This window comes from Cyanistes caeruleus, chromosome 11 (assembly GCF_971803275.1).
Source record: "Cyanistes caeruleus chromosome 11, bCyaCae1.hap1.1, whole genome shotgun sequence".
Classification (NCBI taxonomy): Eukaryota; Metazoa; Chordata; class Aves; order Passeriformes; family Paridae; genus Cyanistes; species Cyanistes caeruleus.
Window position 1 is genome coordinate 567,918 of NC_141711.1, and position 25,884 is coordinate 593,801.

The 25,884-nt window shown below is 51.2% G+C and overlaps 2 protein-coding genes and 2 long non-coding RNA genes across 8 annotated transcripts in view; 3 read left to right on the plus strand and 1 right to left on the minus strand.

Moving 5' to 3' along the window:
• Positions 1 to 329: 329 nt before the first annotated feature.
• THUMPD3 (THUMP domain 3 tRNA guanosine methyltransferase) lies at positions 330 to 6,270 on the minus strand. 2 transcript variants are annotated; one of them, XM_086845637.1, is made up of 9 exons: positions 5,939 to 6,270; positions 5,205 to 5,282; positions 4,207 to 4,737; positions 3,257 to 3,387; positions 2,712 to 2,781; positions 2,231 to 2,346; positions 1,935 to 2,042; positions 1,582 to 1,705; positions 330 to 1,352 (listed from the first exon to the last, which is right to left on the minus strand). In XM_086845637.1, the coding sequence occupies exons 1-9, from the start codon at positions 6,143 to 6,145 to the stop codon at positions 1,221 to 1,223; spliced, it is 1,497 nt and encodes a 498-aa protein (XP_086701763.1). In that variant the 5' UTR covers positions 6,146 to 6,270; the 3' UTR covers positions 330 to 1,220. The 2 variants fall into 2 exon arrangements, with proteins under 2 accessions (XP_086701763.1, XP_086701762.1); XM_086845636.1 differs by having other exon boundaries at positions 1,935 to 2,045; positions 5,939 to 6,261.
• A 700-nt stretch (positions 6,271 to 6,970) lies between these two features.
• LOC111934912 (uncharacterized) lies at positions 6,971 to 14,018 on the plus strand. Of its 3 annotated transcripts, XR_015274872.1 has the most exons (3): positions 6,971 to 7,028; positions 12,624 to 12,804; positions 13,307 to 14,018. It is a non-coding gene; the product is annotated as an uncharacterized LOC111934912 (long non-coding RNA). The 3 variants fall into 3 exon arrangements; XR_015274873.1 differs by lacking the exon at positions 6,971 to 7,028 and having other exon boundaries at positions 7,035 to 13,127; XR_015274871.1 differs by lacking the exon at positions 6,971 to 7,028 and having other exon boundaries at positions 7,035 to 12,804.
• Positions 14,019 to 17,478: 3,460 nt separating this feature from the next.
• On the plus strand, positions 17,479 to 21,108 carry LOC147650925 (uncharacterized). Its single transcript, XR_015275035.1, has 2 exons — positions 17,479 to 17,574; positions 18,527 to 21,108. It is a non-coding gene; the product is annotated as an uncharacterized LOC147650925 (long non-coding RNA).
• Positions 21,109 to 24,466: 3,358 nt separating this feature from the next.
• The window catches only part of SRGAP3 (SLIT-ROBO Rho GTPase activating protein 3), a 75,537-nt gene continuing 74,119 nt past the window's right edge, over positions 24,467 to 25,884 (plus strand). For both annotated transcript variants that reach the window (XM_086845241.1, XM_086845242.1), the window contains exon 1: positions 24,467 to 24,603. In XM_086845241.1, the coding sequence (XP_086701367.1) occupies positions 24,537 to 24,603 (67 nt within the window). In that variant the 5' untranslated portion in view covers positions 24,467 to 24,536. The remainder of the gene's footprint in view (positions 24,604 to 25,884) is intronic.

Below are 25,884 nucleotides of genomic sequence, written 5' to 3' on the forward strand. Positions count from 1 at the left end.
CAAGTCCTTGTCACGTCTTATGGCCCAGCAGCCTCATTTCACAGCTCTTGCGACTAAGGCACTGGGCTCACCAGGGCTGCCACAAACCAATTCTTCCTCAGCCAGTAACAGTTAAGCTGCCAGTTCTTTCCTCTCCTGATCTCTGCGTACCAAAACATTTTACCCTTCAGCTGTATGTTCCCTGTATATAGGGAATAATACAACACAAACATACAAACACTGTATTATCTTTATCACACACGTATGAAAACAGTAACATTTGAGAAAAACTAACTAGATATTAGAGAATCTGGACATGAACCAGAAAAAGAACACAATTACGACTCAACTCTATGCAAATCTTCCAAAACTTTAATACTTGTTAATTAACCTCTGAACAATTACACATACTTAGCATGAACACACTGTAATGGAAAGGGCAAACCAGCAATGTGTTTTCAGCCCCTGATGAGCAGAGTAAGAGGCCTGAGAAATCATAGTATAGTCACAGAGGAAAAAAATATTTGCAACAATATTTTTGTGAATACTGAGGCAGTGTAGCTGTGGTAGTTAAATTACCTAAGAAATTCAACTTGCCACGTTGATGCATCCATGGTAGACACTGAAACCCTCAACTTTTTAATATAACTGCTAAAAGAATCTCTGTCCTCAAATAGTAACTACAGACTGTTTTCTAAGGCTGTGTGTTACCCCCTCACCCATGGTAATGGAACACTAAAATACGGATCAGACATTTACTGATAATTAGCCCTAAGGTGAGGTAACAGGCAAGAGAAGCAGTAGCACAGCATACTGTTTGCCAACTGGAATTTGCTTATCAGACCACAAAATCCTGATACTGGTTTATTATTAGTTTACATTTGAGAAATGGTATAAATTAGAAAATTACATTAGAGATACTACCCCTGAACCCTTTAATCTGACACTCTTAGTAGTACTGATAGGCATTTGAAGATACACCTTGGTAAGTAAACTGCCACCCCCAGAGCAGCTTCAACATGTTTTCTACTGTAAGGAGAAGAAATAAATGTTTAACTGAAAAATGAAAGAGAAGATTCAAGCCAAGGAAAGTTGATGCCAAAGTTCTGAAGTTGATCCCTGGTTTAATATTTGTGTGCCAATGTCTCCACAGGTTGGTTGGTTTTGAAACTGGCAGACCTATGCTCCCGCAGCTGGCTATTCAACAGTCTGCAGGCGTCCCTTGTCTTCTCCCACGCAGCTCACCAGAAGGACCTTCTCTCCTCTGCTCTCTCCCAGGTGCGCCTCAGCAGATACACTGCAGCGTGGAGTCCCCCCACGTTCACCCACACCGTCTGAGCTCTGCGCCAGATGTGTCCCACGCGGGACAAGGCCTGCAAGCCAAAAACAGCCAGAGTGCCATTAAGACAGTAACTTCATTTTTTATTTTTCTGTATCACATCTGATGGCAACATCAAAGGACTTTTCAGTCCAAAACTGAATTTAAGGTTACTAATTATTGCTCAGTACATGGAGTATCTTTTGTAATGATGACAGCTTACAATTTTTCCCTCCATGTATTTTCAAGTGTAAACAGGTTTGATTTTCTCTCACAGAACAAACCTTGGCAAAGCATTTCTTGTCCTGGGTAAGCAGCACAGCCCTGCCTGTCCCTGGGGTGCAGATCCGGCCCATCTCCATCAGGCAAGCTGGGTAGAGATCCCAGTTCTTCTTCTTCGACCCTATCCTGCAAGATAAATTCAGATCCCCATTGTGATCACTGGCACAGTTCTGTGTTGGTGGTGTCTCAGACATCAACTGCTCATTTGGAACCACAGTTACTCAAGCTCATTTTTAACACAGGGTTCATGACTCCCTCCCCAGCAGGCCCAGCTCAGCACCCAGCTGGGGAGAAGCAGCCCTGGCGCAGGAGAGCACATGGCAGAGAGGTGCAGCACCTTCCCAGCTCGTCTCACCTCTTCCCAAAGGGCATGTCTGTCACCACGATGTCCACAGAGCCTGTCCGCAGCGGCAGGTTGCAGATGTCCCACTGGATGATGTCCAAGGGAACGCCCAGGGCACTGCTGCTGCAAGAGCAAAGGCAGTTCCCTCAGACAAGAGCACTCAGAAGGTTTTTACACTGGGGAGGTCTAGAATGGTGGCAGTAAAATAAAAAAGAAAATATGAACCAGACACTCAAATGCATCAATGCAAAGTGGATTTCTGTGCATACAACACTGCAGGAAAGGTAAATCCCTCAGGCTCCTCTCACCTGTCCTTACTCTCGTTTTTCCTCAGTAAGGAGCAGATGTTGTTTGCTGCTCTCTTCACTGCCTGAGGGCTGTTATCCCCTGCAATGTGGTAGCAGTAGGGCCATTCTGCAGCTCCCTGGGGGAAATGATAATAAACAACATTAGCATCAACATTGCTTGAATTAAAAAAAAACCCAGAATAATTTCTCAAACGTGACAGAATACAACAAAGAGACCGCAAGTGGATGGCAGGAAATTTACATTTCTGTAACAGCTGTATTTTGCACCTTTAAAGCTCAAAATACTTTTGGATTTAGTCTCTTCCTGCTATGTCCTATGGAAGGAACATGAAGTCATTTACAAAAAGTATATTTGCATCTGTTCAAAAATTGGTGAGATTGGAGCTTACTATTCAGTCATTACCAAGAAGACTTACACATATTACTGAGTTGCAGATACAGACAAGTTTAATTAAGTTTTAAAAACTCAAGAAAGAATTACCTCTATTGGTATGGCACCTGTACCACACATGGGATCAACGATGATATCTGTGGGCTGGGGATCACAGAGTCTGAGGAACAGAAGAAAAGATATTGTGAGAAATGTCTTAAAAATCTGAATTTCTGTAAATAAGGGAACCCATGACAGTGAACTATTTTAATCACTCTGATTCTACCCTCCTAACAAAAAACTTTATGTGATTATTTTTTCCACCAGTTAATTGCTATTTTATAACCAGCAATGCAATGAAATTCTTTCAAGAATGTGAAAACATTCTGTGAAAGCACATTCACATCTTTTGTGAATTTCACGAATTCACTATTTTTAAACTTGGCTAATACAGCAAATGTTTACTTTCCTTGGCTGGGAAACACCCACTGTTGTTACAAGGCACACGATGTCAGCTACTCCGGGGGTTTTACATTTATTTTTCTTTCAGAATTAACAAAAATGGCTTCTGAAGAAGCAGTGAGGGAGAGAAAGGGTTTAATTTTCGAAACAAAAGGACTTGTTAAATGAGCATAATACAACGTAACTGCCCTGACCTGAGCATGCCGTAAGCCAGAGTAGAACGCAGCGTCGTGGGTCCGAAGTGTGTGATATTCCTTCTGTGCAGACTCTCTTCAGTTAATGCAATTCCCACCACGACTTCATTGTTGTGAATATTCAGAAGAACCTAAAGAAAAAACTTTAAGTGAATTTCAGGAGTAACAGAGGCTTTCCACAGAATGCCTAGTAAATACTTACAGGAATCTTAGATGGTAATTTAAAATGCAGGAATGACATATAAAAAAGCTTTTCTTCTTGGAAAGTAAAGCAAAGCACCATTTTAATAGGACAGAATTCAGGCGAATTCACACTCATTCCCACAAAATCTGCTGCACAAGACTTCTAAAAGTGCTGCGACCATTGCACTGGCTTCTAAAAAGATTTGGTTTGTAAGTCCTGCATGACACAGTAAACCATTTGCAAAAGCAGCAATCAAAGTCATATTTGTGGTGGGGCCTACATGAGCTAGAAAGATGAAATCTCACTCCAGGGCAGTGGTCAGCCCTTAGGAGACCTGCAAGAAAAACGTAGGTCTTTCTGCCCCTCAAAAACAGTGGTTCCTCACCACCGACAGGCATGTGGTGCTGGTTTTATTCTCCCAGCCTCTGCTCTCTCCAGGCAGAAAATAAACACCTGACATTATTGTTAACTCCTTCTGGCCCCTTCACCTCAAAACCAGCTTCCATTTGGAGCATTTCCTGGTAACTTAGACTGCTATTAAACAGTGCATTAGAGGAAAGATTTACTGAAGGTGACAGCAAGGAAAGTGCTTGCATCAGAGGACACACATAATGTTGCCAGGGAAATGAACACTTCAGAGGAGGCTGATTTCAGCATTATCAGTTTTCAGTTCCAGAAAGCAGGTTGGGGATCTCTAAGCATCAGAAATAAGAACTAAAAATTTGTACTGCAGAAACATTGGTATTTCCAAGGCATGCCACCATACCTCCACATCGAAATTGGTCATGTCAGCTTTCCACTGGAAGTGCTCTTGCACAGCTCCACCGAAGTCTCTCGCAGCCTCATTTGACGTGAAGCTGTGCTTGTCTCCAGCTCTGTTGCACGTCACTCGGAACTTCAGCACCTTTGCCTCTCCTTCACCTGTCTGACCGTCACTAGCCTTGGTCCCACTCTCAGAACTCGCCTGCACTTCAACCTTCACATCTGATTGCTCATTATCTTCCTCCTCCTCCACCCCATTTCTGGATGTCACTGCTTGGGGATTCTCTGTATCCTGGCCATCAGCAGGTTCCACTGCCACAGGGTTTTGGGCACAGTCCTCCTGGTCATTACTTTGGTCTGCTCCTCTCTCTTCTCCACCATCACTCAGCTTCTCTCTGCTTGCAGGACTCTGCAGACCGTGTTTTTTGCGTTTTGTCTTTTTCTTTTTCAGGCTGTTGTTCAACTCCCAGACTTTCAATGGATCAGTCCAGGACAGCTTTTTAACCAAATCTTCTAAATCCTTTAGAGTATCTTCCTTGAAAAGACATAAAAAGTTGTGCTTTGAAGTTATTCCATCCTCTAAAAATTTTGAGGTCTCTCAAAGGAGCTTATTAAACATTAATCCACTACATGTTTAAGCAAAGCTTACAGTTTTTTTGTCTGGATTTTGCCATAACTAAACAGAATTACAGGGAAAATCACAAGACTCACAGGATTCCATCATTTATCTTGTAAAACAGACAACACTGTATTAAGTGACCAAAGTGACACTTCACTGTCCTACGTCTGTGACCTACAAACATAGCATCAGCTCATAGCCCAGATTTTGCCAGTGTAAAGTATTTAACTGCAGAAATTATGCTAGACCACGTCCTCACTTCCATTTACAAGCCCAAAAAAGGGAACTGGAATAATATCACAAATTAAAAACTTGTTAAACAGAATACTTTGATGCTTGTCTTAAATTGAAAACCCAAACAACACTCCAAACCCCAGACTCACCTTATTTTCTTTGAACTGATAGTCTTTGAACTCCTGAACAACAACAAATAAATTATCCACTGACCTCAGACGATGGACCTAGTCAAGATGAAAAGGTGAGACATTACTAACCGTGTTTGCTGTCCTTAGAATTTTGCCATGCTACGTCGAGATTCAGAGACTACGGTTTGCCACCTTTGGCCACACGGGAGTTATCAGTTTACATCTCTGCGCTGATTTAAGATCCCCATCAATCATTTCATCTGCCCCTGAAACGCCGGCAAGGGCGGATACAGCAGCAGCAGCCAGGCCAGCCGGAGGGGCTGGGACCCACCGAACCGAGCCGAACCGAGCCGAACCGAACCGAGCCGAACCGAACCGCACTGCACCGCGCCGAGCCGAACCGAGCCGAACCGAACCGCACCGAGCCGAACCGAACCGCACTGCACCGCACCGAACCGAGCCGAACTGAACCGCACTGCACCGCACCGAGCCGAACCGAACCGAGCCGAACTGAACCGCACTGCACCGCACCGAACCGAACCGAGCCGAGCCGAGCCGAGCCGAACCGCACTGCACCGAACCGAACCGAACCGAACCGCACTGCACCGCACCGCACCGAACCGAACCGAGCCGAGCCGAGCCGAGCCGAACCGCACTGCACCGAACCGAACCGAACCGAACCGCACTGCACCGAACCGGCCTGGGGGAACAGCGGTGGGCGGAGCGGGGCGGGGCGGGGAGCCCGCACGGACCTGAGGCAGGCTCCGGGCCGGGACCTCGAAGTAGATCTTGCCCCGATCCCTGCTGATCCTGGAGGCCGAGCCCAGCTTCTCCTGCACCTCCTCGGCCGCCGTCTGCTCGAAGCCCGTGGGCACGGTGGCGCCGATCACGGCCGCGAGCTCCGCGCCCTCCTGGGCTGCGGCCGGAGCCAGCCCCGCGTCACCGGCCGCCTCCGCCATGCCGGGCTGCAGCCACCGCACCGGCCTGCCGGGCACCGGAGCACCCAGGGCCGCCGGGCACCCGCGGCCGGCAGAGCACCCACGGGCCCCGGGCACACCGCCCCGGGCACCGCCACCGCCCGCCCTTTCCGCTTCCGAGCCGCGCGGCACCGCCCCGCTGCTCCCGGTTCGCCGCCGGCCGCGGGCAGGAGGCGGCGCCGCGGGGACCGGCTGTCGGTCCGGGCAATGATCGGGTGTCGGTCCGTGCCGGGACCGGGTGTCGGTCCGGGCAATGACCGGGTGTCGGTCCGTGCCGGGACCGGGTGTCGGTCCGTGCCGGGATCGGGTGTCGGTCCGTGCAATGATCGGGTGTCGGTCCGTGCCGGGACCGGCTGTCGGTCCGGGCAATGATCGGGTGTCGGTCCGTGCCGGGACCGGGTGTCGGTCCGTGCCGGGATGGGGTGTCGGTCCGTGCCGGGACCGGGTGTCGGTCCGGGCAATAATCGGGTGTCGGTCCGTGCCGGGATCGGGTGTCGGTCCGTACCGGGACCGGGTGTCGGTCCGTGCTGGGAACGGGTGTCGGTCCGTGCCGGGATCGGGTGTCGGTCCGTGCCGGGATCGGGTGTCGGTCCGTACCGGGACCGGGTGTCGGTCCGTGCCGGGACCGGGTGTCGGTCCGTACCGGGACCGGGTGTCGGTCCGGGCAATGACCGGGTGTCGGTCCGTGCCGGGACCGGGTGTCGGTCCGTGCAATGATCGGGTGTCGGTCCGTGCAATGATCGGGTGTCGGTCCGGGCAATGATCGGGTGTCGGTCCGTACCGGGACCGGGTGTCGGTCCGTGCAATGATCGGGTGTCGGTCCGTACCGGGACCGGGTGTCGGTCCGTGCAATGATCGGGTGTCGGTCCGTACCGGGACCGGGTGTCGGTCCCTCGGGCTCGGCTCGCGGTCTGTGCGTGTTCCCACCCTGGGACATTTCCATTCATTTCCCTCTAGAAGCGCTGGCGGGCCCGCGGGTCACTGCCCGCTTCCAAACCCAGCATCCCGGGGGTGTGGGTGTCCCCGCAGCCCCCCGGGTCCTGGTGCTGAGCTCCCGAGCTGGCCCTTGCCTGGAAAAACTGCTTGGTTTGAGTTCATTTCAGAGCTGCAGAATGAGTTTGGTGTGACCTGATCTGGTTGTCCTGCAGTGAAAGGCATGTGTTGTATAAATTCCATCCAGCACTTGAGTTTGCAAGGACTACGGTTCTTCAGGCTGCTTCCTGGATCCAAAGGTTTCTTTTAAAAATGTAGTTTTGTATTGCAATATTTGCACAGAGAAGTGAAATCAAAAATTCCCCCTTCCAAAGTAAAAATGCAGTGAGCAGTAAAGAAAGCTTTCCAGAGGAAGATGCATTTGAGGGTGCCAGGCTCTTCCCTCCTGTGACCTCTTGAAGAAGGTTCTGCATTCAGGGCACTGTGGCAAGGCTATACCACTTCCTCCTCAGTGGTATTCCGGCTGCATGCCCTTTGGTACTGGAGGTTCTCCCTCTTGTGCCGTACCTCAGTGCTGCTCAGAAGGTTGCCAGGGATTTACTGCAAGGGCAAGGGTTAGCATGGGGATTTGTTCAGGTCACCTTTTAACCTAGAGCATCTGCTTCTGACCTGACACTCTGGCTTACTTTGAGACAACTTAGTGAAGAAAAGAGTCCTACATACATAATTAAACAAAAAAAGCAGGCAACAATTAAGTAGTTTACAATTCAGAATTTTTCATGGGATTTTGACTTCAGCTGGTGCTGGCAAGGTCTGAATGAAGTGTGGATAGACAGCCTGTGGTGTGAAGTGCAGATCAGTCAGACAGGGCTAATGGGGTCCAGTCCTCTGTGCTGCCTCAGTGGAACTGCGTGGGGAAGGGAAGAGGTTGCACAGTTCGGGATTTCTTCCTCTTCCAGCCAGGGGTACAACTTTATGGTCCTGGGTCTGCTTTGGCAGCCAGGAGACTGGGATTGCTCGCAGTGCTGATGGAGCTAGCATGAGCTTTAAAGAACGGAAAACTAGTAAACCCTACAGTCATTTTTAATGGATCTGGAAACACAATTCAGGAATATATAATCTCATTGTGGCCCTTCAATGTGCATTGTTGTATTTTCCTGTTACACCTGATTAGCTCCTACCCGAGTCCAAAATGCCTCTGATGCTAAGAATATACAGCCTTGGGAAGCTACCACGGGCACTGCTGAGCATCTTCAGAGTCTGCAGCTGTGTTTTACTAATGCCTTTGATCTGAAGCTTTGTTTTCCTAACAGCTAATTTATTAGTGAGCAAATTGAGGCTTTTGCATATTAACAGACTTGCCAAGTATCACTTTGGGGCCAGAACAGAGGCTAATGGAATTATGAAGTCTCTCCTCCACACCCAAAAAACTGCCCCTCTTATGAAGTCAATTTAATTATTCTCTAGGATGGAATGTACAAGATGCACAGTGTATTGCAATATCAAAAGGGTTCAGTTAATTTACCTCCGTTAACCTCTGTGTGACCCTGCTCTGGGGACTTGAGGATCTGTCACTCTTCTTGTTGGCTCAACATCTGTCCTGTTAAACCACACACTGGGAGGATGCATTAACCACTCAACACTCCTGCTATTGCTGATATTTTGAGCTGAGAAGAAATCTGTTTCAGGCTCTTTTCCCTAGAAGCAGGGTTGTGCATTCCAAGCAGTGGCACACAAGTGCTGTAACCTCTTTCCTTCTGAGTCAGCGTAACCAGCACCTGTCAGTGAGATTGCCCATACACAAGAGCTGCTGTTCAGACCTTTGTTCCTGGCTAGTCAGTTATTTCCAGCTAATCATAAGTCATTGCTGAGGGAGGAAAAGCAGAATGGTTGTAGTGCTTAATAGCCCACAGTGACGTGTGATGTGCTCTGTGTCTGGGCACGAACATCCCCGAGTCCTGCACACAGCAGCTTGTACCCTGCAGGGAGCTCTGCTGGATTTCCTGGGAAATCCCAACTCCTTAAACAGCACAAATGTGGCAGAAATTGGAGTGACCTTTGTGCCAATGACTCTTGGGAATTTTCTTAGCCTCCAAGTAACCTGTATGGGCAGTGCAGCTGGATATTGCGGCACACAGCTCAGCTGAACTGTCAGCTAATTTCTTCAAATATGTCCTGCAGAGAAGATTTAAATTGTGTTACTGAATGGAAATCTTTGTGTTGGGAATATTTGAAAGAAGACTGGCACACACGCACACACTTAAAAAGACATTTTTGGGGAGCCTGAGGGTTTGGGTTTTATTTTAAAGAGTCTCATCTACTAGTAAAAGTTTATTTCTGTTTTAAACATGCTTTTGAGTGGGAAGTCTGCACTGTCTGCACGTGAAACAAACAGTTTGATTGCCTCCTTAGAGCCCATTCTGCACAAACCTATTCCTGTGCTTGGGATTTCAAAGTGGGAGAGCTGCTCTGAGTGCCTGTGAGGGAGTGGGGGAGTGTGTGGACAGGAAAGCGTCCCCATGGGAGTCACTCTGCAAGGGGCTCTCCCTAAATGCTGGGGCTGAATCTCAGGTATCTTCTGTGAGCCTGTGTATACACAAACAAACACACAAACTAGCTCCAGCATGTGCAGTGCAAGATCTGTGCACTTCCCTCTGTGCCTGCTTGCAGGTCCTTCCCCAGAAGTGCTGTGAAGGGAGCAAGGTGAGAAGCAACAGTGTGCAAACACTGCATTTCCTGCTACCTGTCCTGCCAAACTCAGATCTCCTTCTGGCCTCAGGGCTTGCACAGCTCACACGGGACACACAGGGAATGATGTATGTTCCATACTGCTGCGGGGGCACAGTGTGTGCACAGCCCCTCCTCTGCCAGGGAAAGGGGCAATCCTGGATAACACGTCTGCTTACTGCTACACCTTCATCCGAAATAATTTTAAAAGGATGATGTCGGTAAGATGAAAACTCAGATTTGATAATTAGGTTTTCATTCCAAACCCACAGTCCCCAGCAGGGTCTTGTGAAGCACCACCGATCTGTATTAATTCTTCATGCAGTTTCATGCTCTTCTGGTCCAGAGACAGCCCCCTGCACGTTCCGGTTCACATGTGAATTTCTGGGTATTACTATGCTGTTATGGGTGTTCTGTCTGAGCAGATATCTGCCTGATTCTTTAACAGATTCTGCAGCACTGGGTTTTTCAGAGGCTGAGGAGAGATGCCTTCCAAGTTAGACAGTTGAACTCAATCTGTGAAGTCAGCCATGGGGAATCCAGGCTTCACTTGAAACCCAGCTCTTTGGCATTAAATCACAGAGATGTTTCAAAGTGAAACTGGGAATGTTGTGCAACTCTGCAGAGAGCCAAGTCAAGAACAAACTCCAGGTTTCAATTTTCTCACTGTTTTTAGGCAATTCAGTGGTTGTTTGTTCTATATCCATGACTACATGGCTGCAGACATTATCGTCAAATGTGGCTCATATGAAGTACTTGCAGACATGGCAATAATTTGAGGATTGTCAGTCTCCTGGGCTGTGGGTGCCAATCCTCTGGCTAGCTTGTCCTGCTCTCTAGAGCTGCCCCTCCAGTGTGCCTCACCCTGGGCTGGAGGGAATTGCTTCAGCAGGGACTAGGATTTGACTGAGCTGCAAAACAGTGAAATCAGAAAATCAAGGCTCGTAATTTTGGAATTCTGAAACGTGATGACCTTCAAACTCATTTCAAAGGAGGAGAAGATAACCCTTTGTTGGAGTGAATCCAACTTAAGCACTGATATGGGTCACTCACCCAAACTGCTACCTGTAAGATTTTGGGTTGGAGGGTAGGGGACTCCCTCCACAGCGCTGAACCCGTTACCTCACTGCTCCTTGGCAGCCAGCGCTGCTTGTGCTGTGTCAGGGCTGTGATGCACAGCCTCCAGGGACCAGCAGCGTGGGCTGGGTGGTTCCTGCAGGGAGATGACAGTATTCAATCCCTTCAATCACTGTGCCTTATTTTGTGGGGTAAACCACAGAATTCACCTTTTGGTAGGTAGAAGTGAGCATTAGAGAGGTGCCAGTTGTCCCAAATTCTTGGTTTTCCTTACCCAGCAATTTGCCAGCGATCCAATCTGTGTCATAGGAGAGTGAGGAGGTGTCAGTCACTGTCTCTGCTGACCTGTCTCTTTTTTACCTGGATGTGCTGTGAACTGGAGCTGTTTTGGATGAGAAGTGATAGTTGAAGAGGGAGCAACAACCCTGCACCAACCTGAACCACACTCACATAGCAACTCACTTGTGCATTAATGGGATTCACTTTAGTGTGAAATACATCAGAGCAAAGATCTTGCAGTGTTGGTGCTGAGTTTTTGTTGGAGTTTTGAAGCATTTTCAGGAGTGTTTCATGCTGCTCCCCCATAGTCTTGCTCAAGCTGATTATGAAACACTGACCTTGTGGGTGGTTTGCTCAGGAAATGGGGCTCCCCCTGCTCTGGCCCAGTTCCTTGTGCATGCAGCAGCTTCCCCGTGAGGCTGCAGCAGGTTCTGGTGCTGGTGTCAGCTCAATTTCCTCCTCTTAACGGCAAGCCAAGGCCTAGATCTCAAACATTAGCAATGAAACAACTCCTGGAAGAACCTAGAGCAGGAGTACAAGAGGAGTACAGGAGGGATGTCAAGGCTACAGAAACAGGAGGCAGTAACTGTCCGGATGGTGCTTGGGCAGGACTGCAGCCTCCAGTGCTGCTTCCCTCAGTCCAGCAGAAAGGAAGGAGCTCTAAGTGCTGGACACCACTGTTAGCCTTTTCCTGTAAATATTTCTGGGCTATCTGCACATCTGCCTGGTGAAGAACTAGCCAAACCCCAGGCAGAAAGAGGAGGTGAGCAAACCTGAGATGAGCCTGCAGGGAGATCCCATGGAGCCCAGGTCCTGCTGCCTGGGAATAGCAAGTTTGGGACTAGTTTGTAAAAATGGGGATCTAGACCTTCAGCCAGAGACTGACAAGAGCTCTGCAAGTAGCTCTTTTGAGTTGAGGGAGTGAAAGGATAGCAAAATAATATCCTGAATGCAGGTAAATCAGCATCTTGTGATCAGTTGAAATGCAGGCCTTTATCTGTGACTTGTCTGGCATTTGATGTGTCCTACAGAAAGTCAGTCTGTGAGCATTGGGGAAGCCGTGTCCTTTGGACTAACCAACTTAACAATTAAAACAACACCAGCTCAGGATTTTGCTTGCCTTTGACATTTGAGACTTTACCATGCTCTTGGATTATATTTTTCAGGATTTTTCTCTGCAGCTTTGAGGCAGGGGAGCTTAATTAAAACCTGAAATGCAAAGTCACTCCAGCCTTTATTTCAAATTGAAATCCCCCACAACATGTTGCCTCTCATACAAGTAGTGGCTGTGAGTCCCTGGGAGCAAGCAGGCTGTGCTGTTTGCATTACAGCTGAGGTTGCCAGTTAGAGCTGACAGTGTTTTGCACCAGTTCTGGGCACATGGACAGCTGGCACAGTTCAGCTGTGCTCCTGTTTTACACATGTGTTTTGCTCTGCTCCTCAGATCTGGGAGCTGCTGGATCCAGCTGCATCCCTGCAATGCCAGTGCTTTGGAGCAGGAACACCATAAGGCAGGGTCACATCCTCACTGGAGAGAAGCTGGGACAAGAATCACACCTCTGCAGAGCTGCACACCCTGTGCCACAGAGCTCCGAGCCTCTGGAGTCCTGCTGCAGGGAGCCAGGGTGAGTGCAGGGAGCCAGGGTCAGTGCAGGGAGCCAGGGTCAGTGCAGGGAGCCAGGGTGAGTGCAGGGAGCCAGGGTCAGTGCAGGGAGCCAGGGTCAGTGCACAGAGTCAGGGTGAGTGCAGGGAGTCAGGGTGAGTGCAGGGAGCCAGGGTGAGTGCAGGGAGTCAGGGTGAGTGCAGGGAGTCAGGGTGAGTGCAGGGAGCCAGGGTCAGTGCAGGGAGCCAGGGTGAGTGCAGGGAGCCAGGGTCAGTGCAGGGAGCCAGGGTCAGTGCAGGGAGCCAGGGTCAGTGCAGGGAGCCAGGGTCAGTGCAGGGAGCCAGGGTCAGTGCACAGAGTCAGGGTCAGTGCACAGAGTCAGGGTCAGTGCCTTGTCTTCTGTCAGTGAAATGAAGAAAAAGGCCCATCTGTCTCTTTGAGAAGGTGAAACCCCAAACATGTGCACTGTGTTTCTGTTCTGTCTTTGGAGATGACTGACTCAAGCTTTTGCTTGTTATTTTCAGGTCAGTGTCTTTGTTCCTGCTGTGTTTTTGGAGACTCCTCAGGAGATGGAGTTTTCCCTTCTGGAGCAGTGTTCTCCTGATCAGTCTGTGCCTCAGGAACCCCACAAGTACCCCAGTACTTCCCATGTCAGAGGTCCTTTACCTTGCACGAGTTCCAAGGTGCAGCCCATTTTGGCAGGGCCAGTGGCAGCCAGAGCAGCAGGGAGAGCTGAGCGCTGCTGTGCTGCCCACGGTGCTGCAGGAAAGAGAGGATGGAGAGGAGGGGTGGGAGGCAGCAGAAACCTCACAGGAGTGGTGTCACCACGGGCTGCTAAGCCCAGCAAGAAGCCGTGGTGGCTGTCCACTGGCTCAGGGTTTGCTCAGGTGCAGCTCAAGCCGTGCCTCAGCTTTGCTCCTGTCCCGGCTGTCTGATCACCACAGTTCTGCCTCAGCTTTCCCTTCCTTGCAGCAGCACTGTTCTCATGTTAGGAGGGCGGGCTTTTTCCTTCAGACTGAAACTCACAGGTATTAAAAGTCCACAGTAATTTTTAAAATATTTTCTAGTATTGTTAAACCAGTGGATTGTCTCATACAATGTACTTTTTATTGTCTTGACAAAGTACCTTTCGTCCTCATTTCCTCCTCAAGGCATTTGAATCTAAGTACATTTAAGCACCTATGTATCTGTATACATTTAAATAAAAGCTAATGGATATTCCACTGTCACTGTAAACCAGATTTTTCTTACTGCAGTGATTAGAGGAGGACAGGAAAAGAAAATGTATCATGACTGACACATGAGAAACCAGTGCCAAATCAGTGCCAACACAAATTAGTGCAGCTTTTTTTTCTGGAAAGCAGTCATGGCTATACTTAGAACATGCTGGGACATTCCTGATCCTGTCTGAAGGGCAGGTTCCACATGCAGCTCATTGAGTGGCATCACAGGAGGAGCTGGCCCCTGGCAGCAGTTGGATGCACAGCTCTGCTGGGCACACCCATGGTGCCTTCAGGGGCTGCAGACCCTGCGCCACCAACAGCTGCTGCTCTGCCACGTCCACATTGCACAGGGCTGTGAGAGCAGCACAGTCAACACTGCATGAACTTAGAAAGCAGGGAAGGAGAAATCAAACATCAGGGTGTAGCTGAACAATAGCAGGGCTGCTATTTCTGTTGAAGCTCTTGGAGCCTCCCTGACAATTCCCCCCACTGGCTGCAGCTCCAGCGACCACAGTGCTGTCTTTGCAGGGTGCAGTTCTCCAGCTGGAGGGACCTGCTCACACACAATTGGTTTTACTGCTGTTGTTGAGAATTCTAGTTTTCTGGGCCTCCCTGTTGTGCAAGCCTCCCCCTTATCGATAGCATATCTGTTATGTGACACTCATCTGTGCTCTGAGGCTCTGCCAGTGCTGCAAGGCAGCTCGAAGCACACAGCAAATCTGCTTTAACTGCCTTGGAACAAAAGCCTAATGTAGTATGCAAAATAGAGGGAGACAAAAAGGATAAAAATCAAATTAGATTCACTGTGCACACAAACTGTCAAACCCAAAGCACAGTGATGCTGGTCATAGGGGGAAGAAAACAGCTTTAAAAACATGGCATGAAAGTGGATTGCTGTCCTTGCCTCACTCTGAGGAGTCTCTTTGTGTCCTGCAGGCACAGCCAGGCTCTGGTGGTTCAGTACACCTTCCCTGCCTGCCCTGCAGCTCTTTTGTGCCCATGGTGCTGACTGGGGGGTGCTGCCAGCCTCCCTCTGTGCAGGGCAGCGACTGAAGGGTCAGGATTCCCTGTGAGCTGCAGCAGCATCTCTGTCCCACGGCTGAGCCAGGGCCTGGGGACCCTCCCAGAGGGAGGTGGTGCTTGGCCACAGGGCACCTCACTGCTGCCGATGCAGCCCAAGCCTCTGCACATCCAGAAGGGGCTTGGCCAGGTCCAGGCGTGCTGACACAGCTCATGTCAGCAAAGTGCTTGTGCTGCTTCAGCTGTTCCAGGAAGGTTTGACTGATGCTGCTCCAGGAAACAGCCTTCCTTCTCCAGGGAAGGTACATCTCCATCAGCAGATGTCCCTGGCTTCGGGTGCTCCCTGCAGGGCTGTGCACCCAGGTTATAGGCCAGAGCTGGCACTGATTGTGCAGACCAACCCTGACTCTGCTGAGGAGGGAGGATTAGCTGCTCCAGCCCAAAAGCAGCTTTATTAGGGCAGCAAGAAGGACCCTGGGCTCTCCCAGGCCCGTTGCTTGTTTAGCAGCTTTGCTGTAATGCAAATGTAATGCTGTGATGCAGGGGGTGTGATGACATCAGGCAGGCCTGACACCACATCTGCAGGCAGCTGGACCTGCTAGGAGGGAGCCTGGCTTTTCCTCAGCCAGACCCAGTGCTTTTGGGCTGTAGGATTGTGTTCATGTCCCAAAGACCTTCTTCCACATGCATCTGAAACTGCCCTCTCCTCTCCCTCTCCTCTCCTCTCCCTCTCCTCTCCCTCTCCTCTCCCTCTCCTCTCCCTCTCCTCTCCCTCTCCTCTCCCTCTCCTCTCCCTCTCCTCTCCCTCTCCTCTCCCTCTCCTCTCCCTCTCCTCTCCCTCTCCTCTCCCTCTCCTCTCCCTCTCCTCTCCCTCTCCTCTCCCTCTCCTCTCCCTCTCCTCTCCCTCTCCTCTCCCTCTCCTCTCCCTCTCCTCTCCCTCTCCTCTCCCTCTCCTCTCCCTCTCCTCTCCCTCTCCTCTCCCTCTCCTCTCCCTCTCCTCTCCCTCTCCTCTCCCTCTCCTCTCCCTCTCCTCTCCCTCTCCTCTCCCTCTCCTCTCCCTCTCCTCTCCCTCTCCTCTCCCTCTCCTCTCCCTCTCCTCTCCCTCTCCTCTCCCTCTCCTCTCCCTCTCCTCTCCCTCTCCTCTCCCTCTCCTCTCCCTCTCCTCTCCCTCTCCTCTCCCTCTCCTCTCCCTCTCCTCTCCCTCTCCTCTCCCTCTCCTCTCCCTCTCCTCTCCCTCTCCTCTCCTCTCCTCTCCTCTCCTCTCCTCTCCTCTCCTCTCCTCTCCTCTCCTCTCCTCTCCTCTCCTCTCCTCTCCTCTCCTCTCCTCTCCTCTCCTCTCCTCTCCTCTCCTCTCCTCTCCTCTCCTCTCCTCTCTTTTCTTATGCTTATTAAGCCAATCCATCCCAATGGGGTTAACTGTGTGATCTCACTGTGTAATATCAATAATAATTACCAGTTTTCTCCTGATTTTGCCATGTGAAAGAACAAAAGCACGTGTGCTGACTTACACCTTGTACCAAGGGCTGGCTTCACCTTGCAAAGCAAGGCTGGAGGTCATTCAGGCCTTTGCAGAAGGCAATGTCTGGGGAAACAAAACTCAAGAAACCAGGTGGTGCAGTGGGGCAGACCGAGCAGTTTCCTGGCAAAGCCCCTTGAACACACAAGCCATTCCCCTCCTCTCGGCCCTTCAGCTCCTATAGCTGTGATTATCCCAGCCTACTTTGCATTCAGTTGAGCTGGTGGAGGAAATCAGAAAATCCCTGCCTGCTAAATCAGTGATGAAGCCAAGAGCCCGGGAAGCAACTTGTATGTGGCAGTGCTGGTGTTTCTTGTGTGTGCCCAGTGGTAGATGATCCACGGGATGGACAGGGATGAGCAATGCACTGAACTCGTTTCAGTGTTCCCAGCCTGAGTTCCTGAGAAAAGCTAAAAAACCCCTCGGGCTGGGCTGCTAATATGGGACTGAGACCTCAGATAATAAAATCAAAGCTCATTGTCTCAGTGCTGCTGGGGTGCACAGGCCAGGTCACTGGGTCTCTGTGCCGCTGCTGTGTCGGTGTGAAGGGGCACTTAAAAACACCCCAAAACTTTCCACTTTTTCAGGAAATAACACTTTCATGCTGGAATTTGCAATGAAGTTGTGAATGTGGCTGGAGCCCGGGGCTTCTCCAGGAAAAGGCCCTTTTGGCCAGCTGTATTCAGCTCTAATGAGAAAGCTGAATGCTCCCTCAAAGCTGCGTTTTCCATTTGGCCCCTTTCCCCTCATCAATCGCTGTCAGTTCAGACAGAGGCCCCACATGCAGCTTCCCTTGGGCCTGTGTGCTGCCCGGGGCTGCTCGGGGAGGACAGCCTGCCCTACTAAACTGCATCTCTGAGCCACCAAACAATAGCTCTTTGTGTGAGCACACAGTGCACGCTCAGTTTCCCAGGCTTTTCCTTTTCTCCTCTCCCCTGTCCCGCTGGAAGCCCCCGGCTGCAGGACTGAGCGGGGGCTGCTGCCACTGAACAAAGGCTGTGGGGTGGGCCCCTGGCCCTGGCTCCAGCTGCAGGTACTGGATCATTTTCCTCAAACACAACAGACCCGAGTAACTTGAGCAGAAATGCACAGCAGGATGCCAGGGGGGCTCCAGCCACTGCAGCAGCAGGTCCACGGTCAGGCAGGGCCTGGAGACCTGGTGATGGCACCAGGGGTGGCTTTGGTGGGCACAGGGAGCTGTGGTGCCCATGGTCTGCTTCCCTGAGGGCTCCCTGGCAACAGGTGATACCCAGACAGATGAGAGAGAGAGAGAGCAACACAGTGAAGCTTTAAAAAAATCAAACTAGGCTGAATCTCTGCAACAGGTTGGTGGTGCCCCTCCACAGGTGCAAGACTGCAGGGCCATCCAGTTTGCACAGAAGGGGATGTTCCTTTCTATCAGTAGCCATGAAAGCACCCCCGAAGGAAGCAGGAATGCTAACTCCACTTACAGATGTGGAAATAGGGATGTGGGCAAGGCCTCGGTGTCCCAGCCCAGCCAGTTTCTGTCCCGCTGGGCCCCACAGCCGCGTGCCCGGCCCTGCTGCCCCTCGCTGCTGCCAAGGGCTCGGGTGCTGCTGGAAACGCTGGCCCCGGCCCCTCGGTTCTGTGTCCCACGGGAAAATCCAGTCAGCACCACATCAGGTGGATGTGCTGTGATGAGCAGGGACCCTGTTTTGGAGCAGGGATGTTCAGGGGCGGTGATGGCCAGGCTTGCTGGTCCTGCTGGGCTGTGAGGGAGCCCTTGCACAGGGCACACAGGGGAAGCTGCTTTCCAGCCTGCTCCTGCATTTAGGAGTTCATTAAGTGCATTCAATGCATCGGAACAAATGCCTGAAATTGCTGTTAGTGGGTCTCACGCTGCAGATGGAGAACTGGAGATTGTGTTTGACTAAATTAATTGGGAACAACAAACAGCAGGGACCCAACTGCTGGAAAACACTGACAGCCCAGCCACTACTGACCTGGAGCTTCCTTTGCTTCAGCATGACCAACTGCACACAGCTCTGGAGGCTCCGCTCTGCCTGAGGCTGCTGGCATCATTACCCTGCAGCTGCTGCCTTCTGCTGCCCCACAGCCTGTCCCTCCTGAGCTACTGTGCTGTCAGCATCGTCCAGAAAGGCAGTGGTAGGGAAAGCTGTCTCTTATTTATAGCTGCACAGTCCCACGCAGTGCTGATCCACAGGGTGCAGAGCTCCCAGTGATGGAAATGGATCAAGGAATAAATGTATCTTGCAAGTGATAAGAATGGGCTCAGTTCTACAGAAAAGAGTTGCCACCATGTGACCTGCAGAGAGGAGCTGAGAACACCACTGTGTGTGTGACAGGTGTAATACCTGCAGGCTCTGCCTCGTGTCCACAGTCATTGATACCTCAGGAAGCAATTGATTGCCACAAACAGAAATTCAGGGAGGGTAAAGAGATGTTGTTAAAAGAGCAGCAAGCTCCTCCTCTTGTGCAAGTTCTTTTTTTGGTCTGTTGCTACAGCAACTCTCTACCAAGAACAAAGATGACAGCAAGATATTAAATTTTGCAGCAACTCAATTGACTCCTGATTTCCCTTCTTTTTTTGCCTTTGGTAACTGAATCCTGCTGCACTAATTGTGTTAGATTTCAGATGGAAATCATGTGACAAGAATTCCTATGTTGCTCTTTCCTCCTTCCCCTCAGAAACTAATTAAATCAATTTATTTAAATCCAGTGGGTGATTACAAACACTGGATTTCTTGGATTTATTTCTTTTGCATGTGAACATCATGTTTTTCACCCACAAATCATATTCTGTACCAAGATCCCCAAAGCCTTGATATTCTTTAAAAAGAAACAAACACTTCTTGGCAAGTACTGTTTCGGCAAAGTTCAACGTATGCCGGCAGCACAGACCAGAAATTTAAAACCTGAGTAACTACAACAGGGGTCATCTGGATTTGGGAATGTTAAAATTGCTTTTAAAGCCCTGCTGCATTTCAGTTTTCCCTCCCCACAGGTTGTGTTTCCTGTGGGGCAGACCCTGAGGACATCTGCAGAGCAGGGTTTGGGGGAGCAGAGCCTGGCAAGGACCTGCCTCATGTCCCCTTCACAGCCTCAGCCCTCGGCTCCAGAGGACCAGAGCTCCTGCATGGGGACAGCCCCAGCCCCCAGCCCTTGGAGCAGGGGCTCTGTCACTTTGTGCTGGGCTGTCACCTGTGTGTGCCAGCTCCCACAGGGCTGCTCCAGACAGGGCTAAGGGAGCTCAGCGCTGCAGGGAATGGGAATGAGGGGAAGAAAGGCAGTGGAGTTAGCCTGAGATGACACAAAACTGACTGCTTCTGGCACTGGGATGGACTCCTGGGAGCACAGCGGAGAGCAGCACCATCCCACGAGAGCAAAGCATGGGTCAGGTCATAGCCAAACTGCAAATCCAACTGCACCAAACGAGGTTTGTACCCTGCCTTGATGAGAAATGTGCCCATACGGTGGAAGAGAAGATGGTGGCACCATGCTGGATGGTGGAGCCACAGCTCTCAGGAGCCCAGGGTCGGCATCCTCACCCCTGGGGAGGAGAATGGGGGAAAATGGAAGAAAAGGGAGGCAGAGAGGACCAATAACATATGGAGAAAGGGGGGTGACTGCTGAATATGAATTATTATGTATTTAACTTTCCTCTGAATCAGTGGAAGTATAATTAATGATCTGGTTCTGTCAGCTTCAGCTTCAGCACGGTGTGCACAGGAGGGATGGGCCAAGAGGAGTCTGGGCCACCCTGGGTTTAGCACAAGATCAAAGCTATGGAAAGAGCCCAGCAGAGTAAACAGCTCCTGTTGCTTTCCTGGAGAGCACTTCTTTGGGGGTGTACCTAGTACAGGGCAAAGGGCTCCAACCCATGCCCTGGGCAAGGCTTCAGCAGCCGCTCGGATTTCAGATGCACACCTTGGATATCAACACACAAATGGCAGCGCTGTGCAGGGGATGTCCTTCCTGAAGAGCCTGGGCATTTGGGATGCTGAGTGCCCACTCCCAAAAGCAGTGGCTGCTCAACCACCAGCTGAAGCTGCTGCTTCAGCAGGGAAATGAAAGTGCAGCTTTGACCTCAGAGTCTGGGCAATCTCCCTGAGGAAACGGAGGTAGCAGATCTCCAGCAGGAAACTGCTCACAAGAGCCTTTTCACCACTGATAAGCAGCGTGCAGTGTGAGCACAGCCTTGTGCAGTCACAGCAGGTCCTGAGCAGCTTGTCACTCCAGTGCCTTTTACAGGAGAATTAGAGCTACCGGGAAGAATTGCTGTTGCCTTGCCAAGTTGTTTATGATAATTCTTCATGCATTTAGTCACATATAAATATTCCCATTTCTTACAGGGACTTGAATTATTGACCAGTGTAATGCTGAATTCTACTGGTACCACAAGGGCCTAAGATGGCAACAGTGGAAAAGGCTGGGATCGAGATGGGTGTATATTTTAGAATGCTCTTTTTCTTCTCTGAATATTCATGGCCTCGAGGATACTACATGAGTATTTTTGGAAGATACCTTTCTACTTACAACTGAGCTGTTGGAGACCTGAATGAAATAAAAATCAAAAGCAAACTTCTGGGATGCTTTACCTGAAAGCATGCATTTCCACATACAACATTCTTAGGCTGCAGTTATTTTGGGTGCAAGGGCAGGACTCATCGATACAATTCTGTCAGTGCCAAGCTACAACTGCGCTTCACTACAGAGATAAAAAAGGGAACAGAGCGAGAAGTAGTTCTCTGTTAATATGACAAGGTAACAGCACTTTGCTGGCAGGAAAGAAGATGTAAGGTTCAAAAAAACCAGGGTGGTGTAATGCAGCACCAACAGCGGCCGTGTTACGTGTCTCCAGTTAGTTTACACTGGGAAAGGTGTGTGTGGAAGCCTTTTCCCAGCAGTCCAGCACACTGTATCAGAGCCATGCCATTCCCACAGAGGGACAGCCAGCAGGGCTGGCTTCTGCTGCCCCAGCTCATAGAGATTTTATTCCCCAACTGACCCTGCAGCAGCTGAGTGCTCTCCTGCATGGGCAGTCTCTCCTAGTCTGACTGGTTTACTGCAGGTCTCATGAGCCTGAGACAGAGCCCACATGTCCTGGCTACCCTCGAGCCTGGACTGGGATAGTTTCCATGGCCAAGTAGGGATTTACAGCAATTTCCCACAGAGGCTGCAGAGGGTGTAGCCACATATCAACAGCCAAAGTCATCCCCCTTCCCCAGCTTCATCAACCCAAGGAATGGCACAAGTGATTCTGCCTTTCAGAGACCTCAGGAAGGCAGAAAGACCAAGGGAGGGTTGGGGACATGTCACAAGCTGCCTTACTCTGGGATGAGTAACTGGTGGCAGTGCTGCAGCTCTGGCACTTGCATAAGGTTGTGAAGGGTTTCAACAAACAGCTTGGTGTCCATATCATCTGTGGCTTGGGGTGGCCTCTGGCCTGGCTGCAGCCTTCTCTGGCAAAGCTTCACTGGTGTGAGAGTGGGTATGATGGATATTCCATCTTTGAAAGTATTCAAGGCAAGGCTGGACAGTGCTTGGAGCAACCTGGTCTACTGGAAGGTGTCCCTGCCCATGGCAGGGGGTTGGAATGAGGTGAGCCTCAAGGTCCCATGCAACCCAAACCAGTCTGTAAATCTTTCACCAGAGGGTCTGCCCAACTCAGGGTGACATACGTGGGTGTGCCTTAAAGCAGCATGTCAGTGCTCTGCTGGGGCTGCTGTGTGTATGTTCAGCACATTGTAAAACACAGTTTGAAGCTGGAAATAAAGAATGCAAGAGAGCTTCTGCTTAAAAAATTTTCCTTAATTTAGGAATTGCTTTAAGCCAACATTACCTCTGCTTCCTGAGCACACACAAGGCTACTGCCCTGGAAATAACCTGCATTAGCCTTACTGGAGTGACCACGTTGCCATAGCTACTGTTGGTTTCTCTATACCTCAAGCTGCTTGAAGCGTTTATTATGAGTAAATCCCATCCTGTCCCATTCTTTATTAAAAAATTTTGAGTTGAAAGTGTCACAAAGTGAATTACAATGTAATCCTTTCTTTTAAGAAGCTGTTTCAAGTAGAAATTCCACAGAGTATATTAGACATTGATATTTATTAAAGATCATTAATTCATGATTGGATTATTTTTCTTCAGCCATCACTGCTTCTTTATTCTTCATGATATCTGAGTAGCAGGATTCCCTGGTGTTGTTGGATCATTTCATGTCTGGTATTTTTCTTTCACCACTCTGAGAAAAGATGCTTAACACCCTCAGACACTCGGCTTTGACCTCAGAGGTGACCTCACAGGCTTGAACCAATTTGGCAAGAAAATCAAAATCTGTTTAATGTCACAGGTGGTTATCAGGAATGCTGGTCCTTACTCTCTGAATCCCTGTGGGTGTTGCAAGGAGAAGTGACTGCCACTAAGATGAATCCTTTATCAAATGGCCTGTGCTTCTCTTCCCTTGCTAAGTTTAGTTTGTTTTTCTTTGTGGAGAATGAGCTCAGAACCTAAGGTCCCTCCAGAGTGTTCTTGGCTGTGAAGGCACACAACATCGTTATCCATGGACTTTTCTGGTCACTGTGTAAATTGGCTTTTCCTTGCTTTGGGAGATGATCCACCATTGGTGTATATCAATCATTTCACTCCCCAGTGGCACCCTCTCCAGAGAGATGATGTTCCTGGAGGATCATTCTTTGATACCTCTTGACTCTCCTTGGTGTTGCCTTTCCAGCCCTGATCCAAGTACAGCTTAGGGCAGTCGCACACAGCATCCCAGCCCATCCCCTTCCCAGATACCCTGGCAGGGGATGCAGAAACCCAGCCTAGGTGTGGTACACAATCTCCAGCTGCTCCTGCCCTGCCCCAAACACTGCCCCACGCCCACAGCCACTGTGCCTTCCCTGTGGTTCCTGTCCTCTGCCTCTCCTCGTGTCCAGAGGGGGTCTGGCACAGTTTGTGCTTTCCCTGAGACTCTGAGCCCCTTGGTCCACCTGGAGTTGAGAAACACTGCTCATCCCTGAGCCTGGGCCTCACATTCTGCACTGGCTGCATTTCCCTGGAAGGGTTCGCTTTTACTCCCTCCTCCCCGGGCCTTTTCCACAGCCACTGAGATGCAGAATGCTCCTCTGTGCGGCCTGCTTGCACTAGGTAAATTATTTGTGTAATGGGCTGGGGTTATTTTTTAAAGTTGGCAGAGTAACTGTGAATCATCAAATCTTCCTGAATTCATTCCTCACAAGACACCCATAAAAGACCCCATTGTGTGTGGCAGCGATGGGAGCGGAGCCGGGGCCAGACAGAGGACCCACTCAGCTGATTGTAGATGTGCGGAGGCTGAGTCCGAGGGCTCGGATGTGCCATCGCACACGCTGCTGGCAAGTGCCTGAGGTCTCATGGAGAGGGTCCCGAGCGCTCAGCTACAGCCCCTGATAAAGTGCCTCAAGCACTGATGCTGCTTCTGCTGCAACTAACGCTTTCTCCTTTTTTCCCCAATTTTAACAAGAAGTGACCAATCTGCTCCAGCGCACCCGCGCTGTCCCAGCGGCGATGCTGCCGGACGGGGATGGTGCTCGGAGGGCAGAGCCCGCAGCGGGCGGCAAACGGCCCGAGCCGCACCCGCCGGTCCCGGGGCACGGCGGGGCCGCCCGGCCCGGGGGCGCGGCCGAACCGAGCCCTGAGGCTCCGGGGCGGGCCCGGGGCGGGTCCGGGGCTCCGGGGCGGGCCCGGGTCCCGGAGCGCCCGCCCCGCGCGCAACCTGAGCGCAGGAGCGGCGCCAGGGCCCCGCCTCGGCCGGCGGCGGGAGCGGCTGCGCTCGGCTCGGCTCGGCTCGGCTCAGCCCCGCTCCGGAGCGCTGTCCCCGCGCTGTCCCCGCGCTGTCCCCGCGCTGTCCCCGCGCTGTCCCCGGCGCCGCCAATGACGGCGGCCGCTGGCGGCGGCGGGGCCGCGGCCGGGTGAGGCGGCGGCGGAGCGCGGCGGGCGGCGGTGCCGGCGGGGCCCGCGCCCTCCCGCACGATGTCAGCGCAGGGCAAGTTCAAGAAGGACAAAGAGATCATCGCCGACTACGAGGCGCAGGTCAAAGGTGCGGAGCGGGGCCGGTGCGGGCGCGGCGGGGCCGCCTTTGTGTGCGGGGCGGGGCGGGGACGGGCCGGCTCCGGCCGCGGGGGCTGCGCCGCCGCCCCCCGCCCCTCCCGCGCTGCGGCAGCGCTGCCCTGCCCGCCGGCCGCTGCCAGCGCCCCGCGGGGACGCGCACACGGGCGCACATTGCTCGGGGCCGCCCCCGGGACAGCGCCCTGCGCACACCCGGCCAGCGGTGGCTGCGGGAGCCCCGGGACCGTGCGGGGTCGGGAGCGCTGCCCGCGGCCTCCCGGTGGGGAGCGCATCCATCCTGCGGTCCTTATGTAAGGAAGTTCGCCTTCGTGCTCCGGCCCCTCGCCTCCAGGCCCGCAGTCATTATTATGCAAGTGCCGGTAGTGGTGCGGGGTGCGGAGCTGTGCGGCAGTGGCTGCGTTCCTGAGTGTCGGAGAGAATAAAACTAGAGGTTTTGTCTGCTGAGACCGCTGAGCATCGAATCCAAGGCTCCGAGTTAATTCTTGTTTGGAAGGAAAGTTGGTACCCTGTGACACATGGCAGCTCTGCCGCCCAGGGAAGGGCTGAGCGGGTTGGTGGCAGAGGGAAATGAGCCGGTGCAACCCTCTGTCTATTGCACACCCAGGGATTTTTGTGTTGGTACCAAACTGTATTATGGTCATTTCTGGGTAGCTTAATACATCTACTCCTTGTTGCAATAATTGCTAATTCTGTTAGCCGATGACTCTTCCCACCTTCAATGCAATCAGAACTTGCATTCACTTCCCACGGAGGATACTCTCGGCTGCTTACTTCATGCCTTTTCCTTGCATTTCCTCCTTCAGTCCCCCCCTGTTATATAAAACCAGCTCCGCTCTCCCTTCGTTCAGTTGTTTTATATGGATATGTGTTCACCACTTCATTATATTTTAGTCCAGGACATGGTTAATTAAAAGTGTAAAATAGCGTTTCTGCAGATTAACTTGTGCTTGTACAAACTCAAGAGCTTCCATTTTTCTCCAGATCCCAGCTCTGCTGGGTGATGGCTGGTCTGCACAGGCTGTGCTTGGAAAAGTCTCTGCCTGGCTGCGGCAGCTCGAGGCCAGGGGGAGGGATTCTGGGGAAGGGGCTGGCTGTTGGTTTCGTGCCATTGTTTACTTTAGTGAATTTCAGTCTTTTGTAACTGGCCTCGAAGAGTGACGGAACAGTCACAACACACCCTGCTCCGTGCCAATTACCTTTCTGCTTGTGTGTAATTTGGGAAAATTGATGTTATTGCACCCTGCAGTTAAGC

Excerpts from the sequence above, each read along its gene's own strand:
- THUMPD3 (XM_086845636.1), bottom strand. The coding sequence starts at position 6,145 with ATGGCGGAGGCGGCCGGTGACGCGGGGCTGGCTCCGGCCGCAGCCCAG. Across the intron at positions 3,388-4,206 it reads TGACCAATTTCGATGTGGAG|GTTCTTCTGAATATTCACAA; the intron begins GTATGGTGGCAT and ends TTTTTTCTTTAG. Across the intron at positions 2,046-2,230 it reads AAAAACGAGAGTAAGGACAG|CAGCAGTGCCCTGGGCGTTC; the intron begins GTGAGAGGAGCC and ends TTGCTCTTGCAG.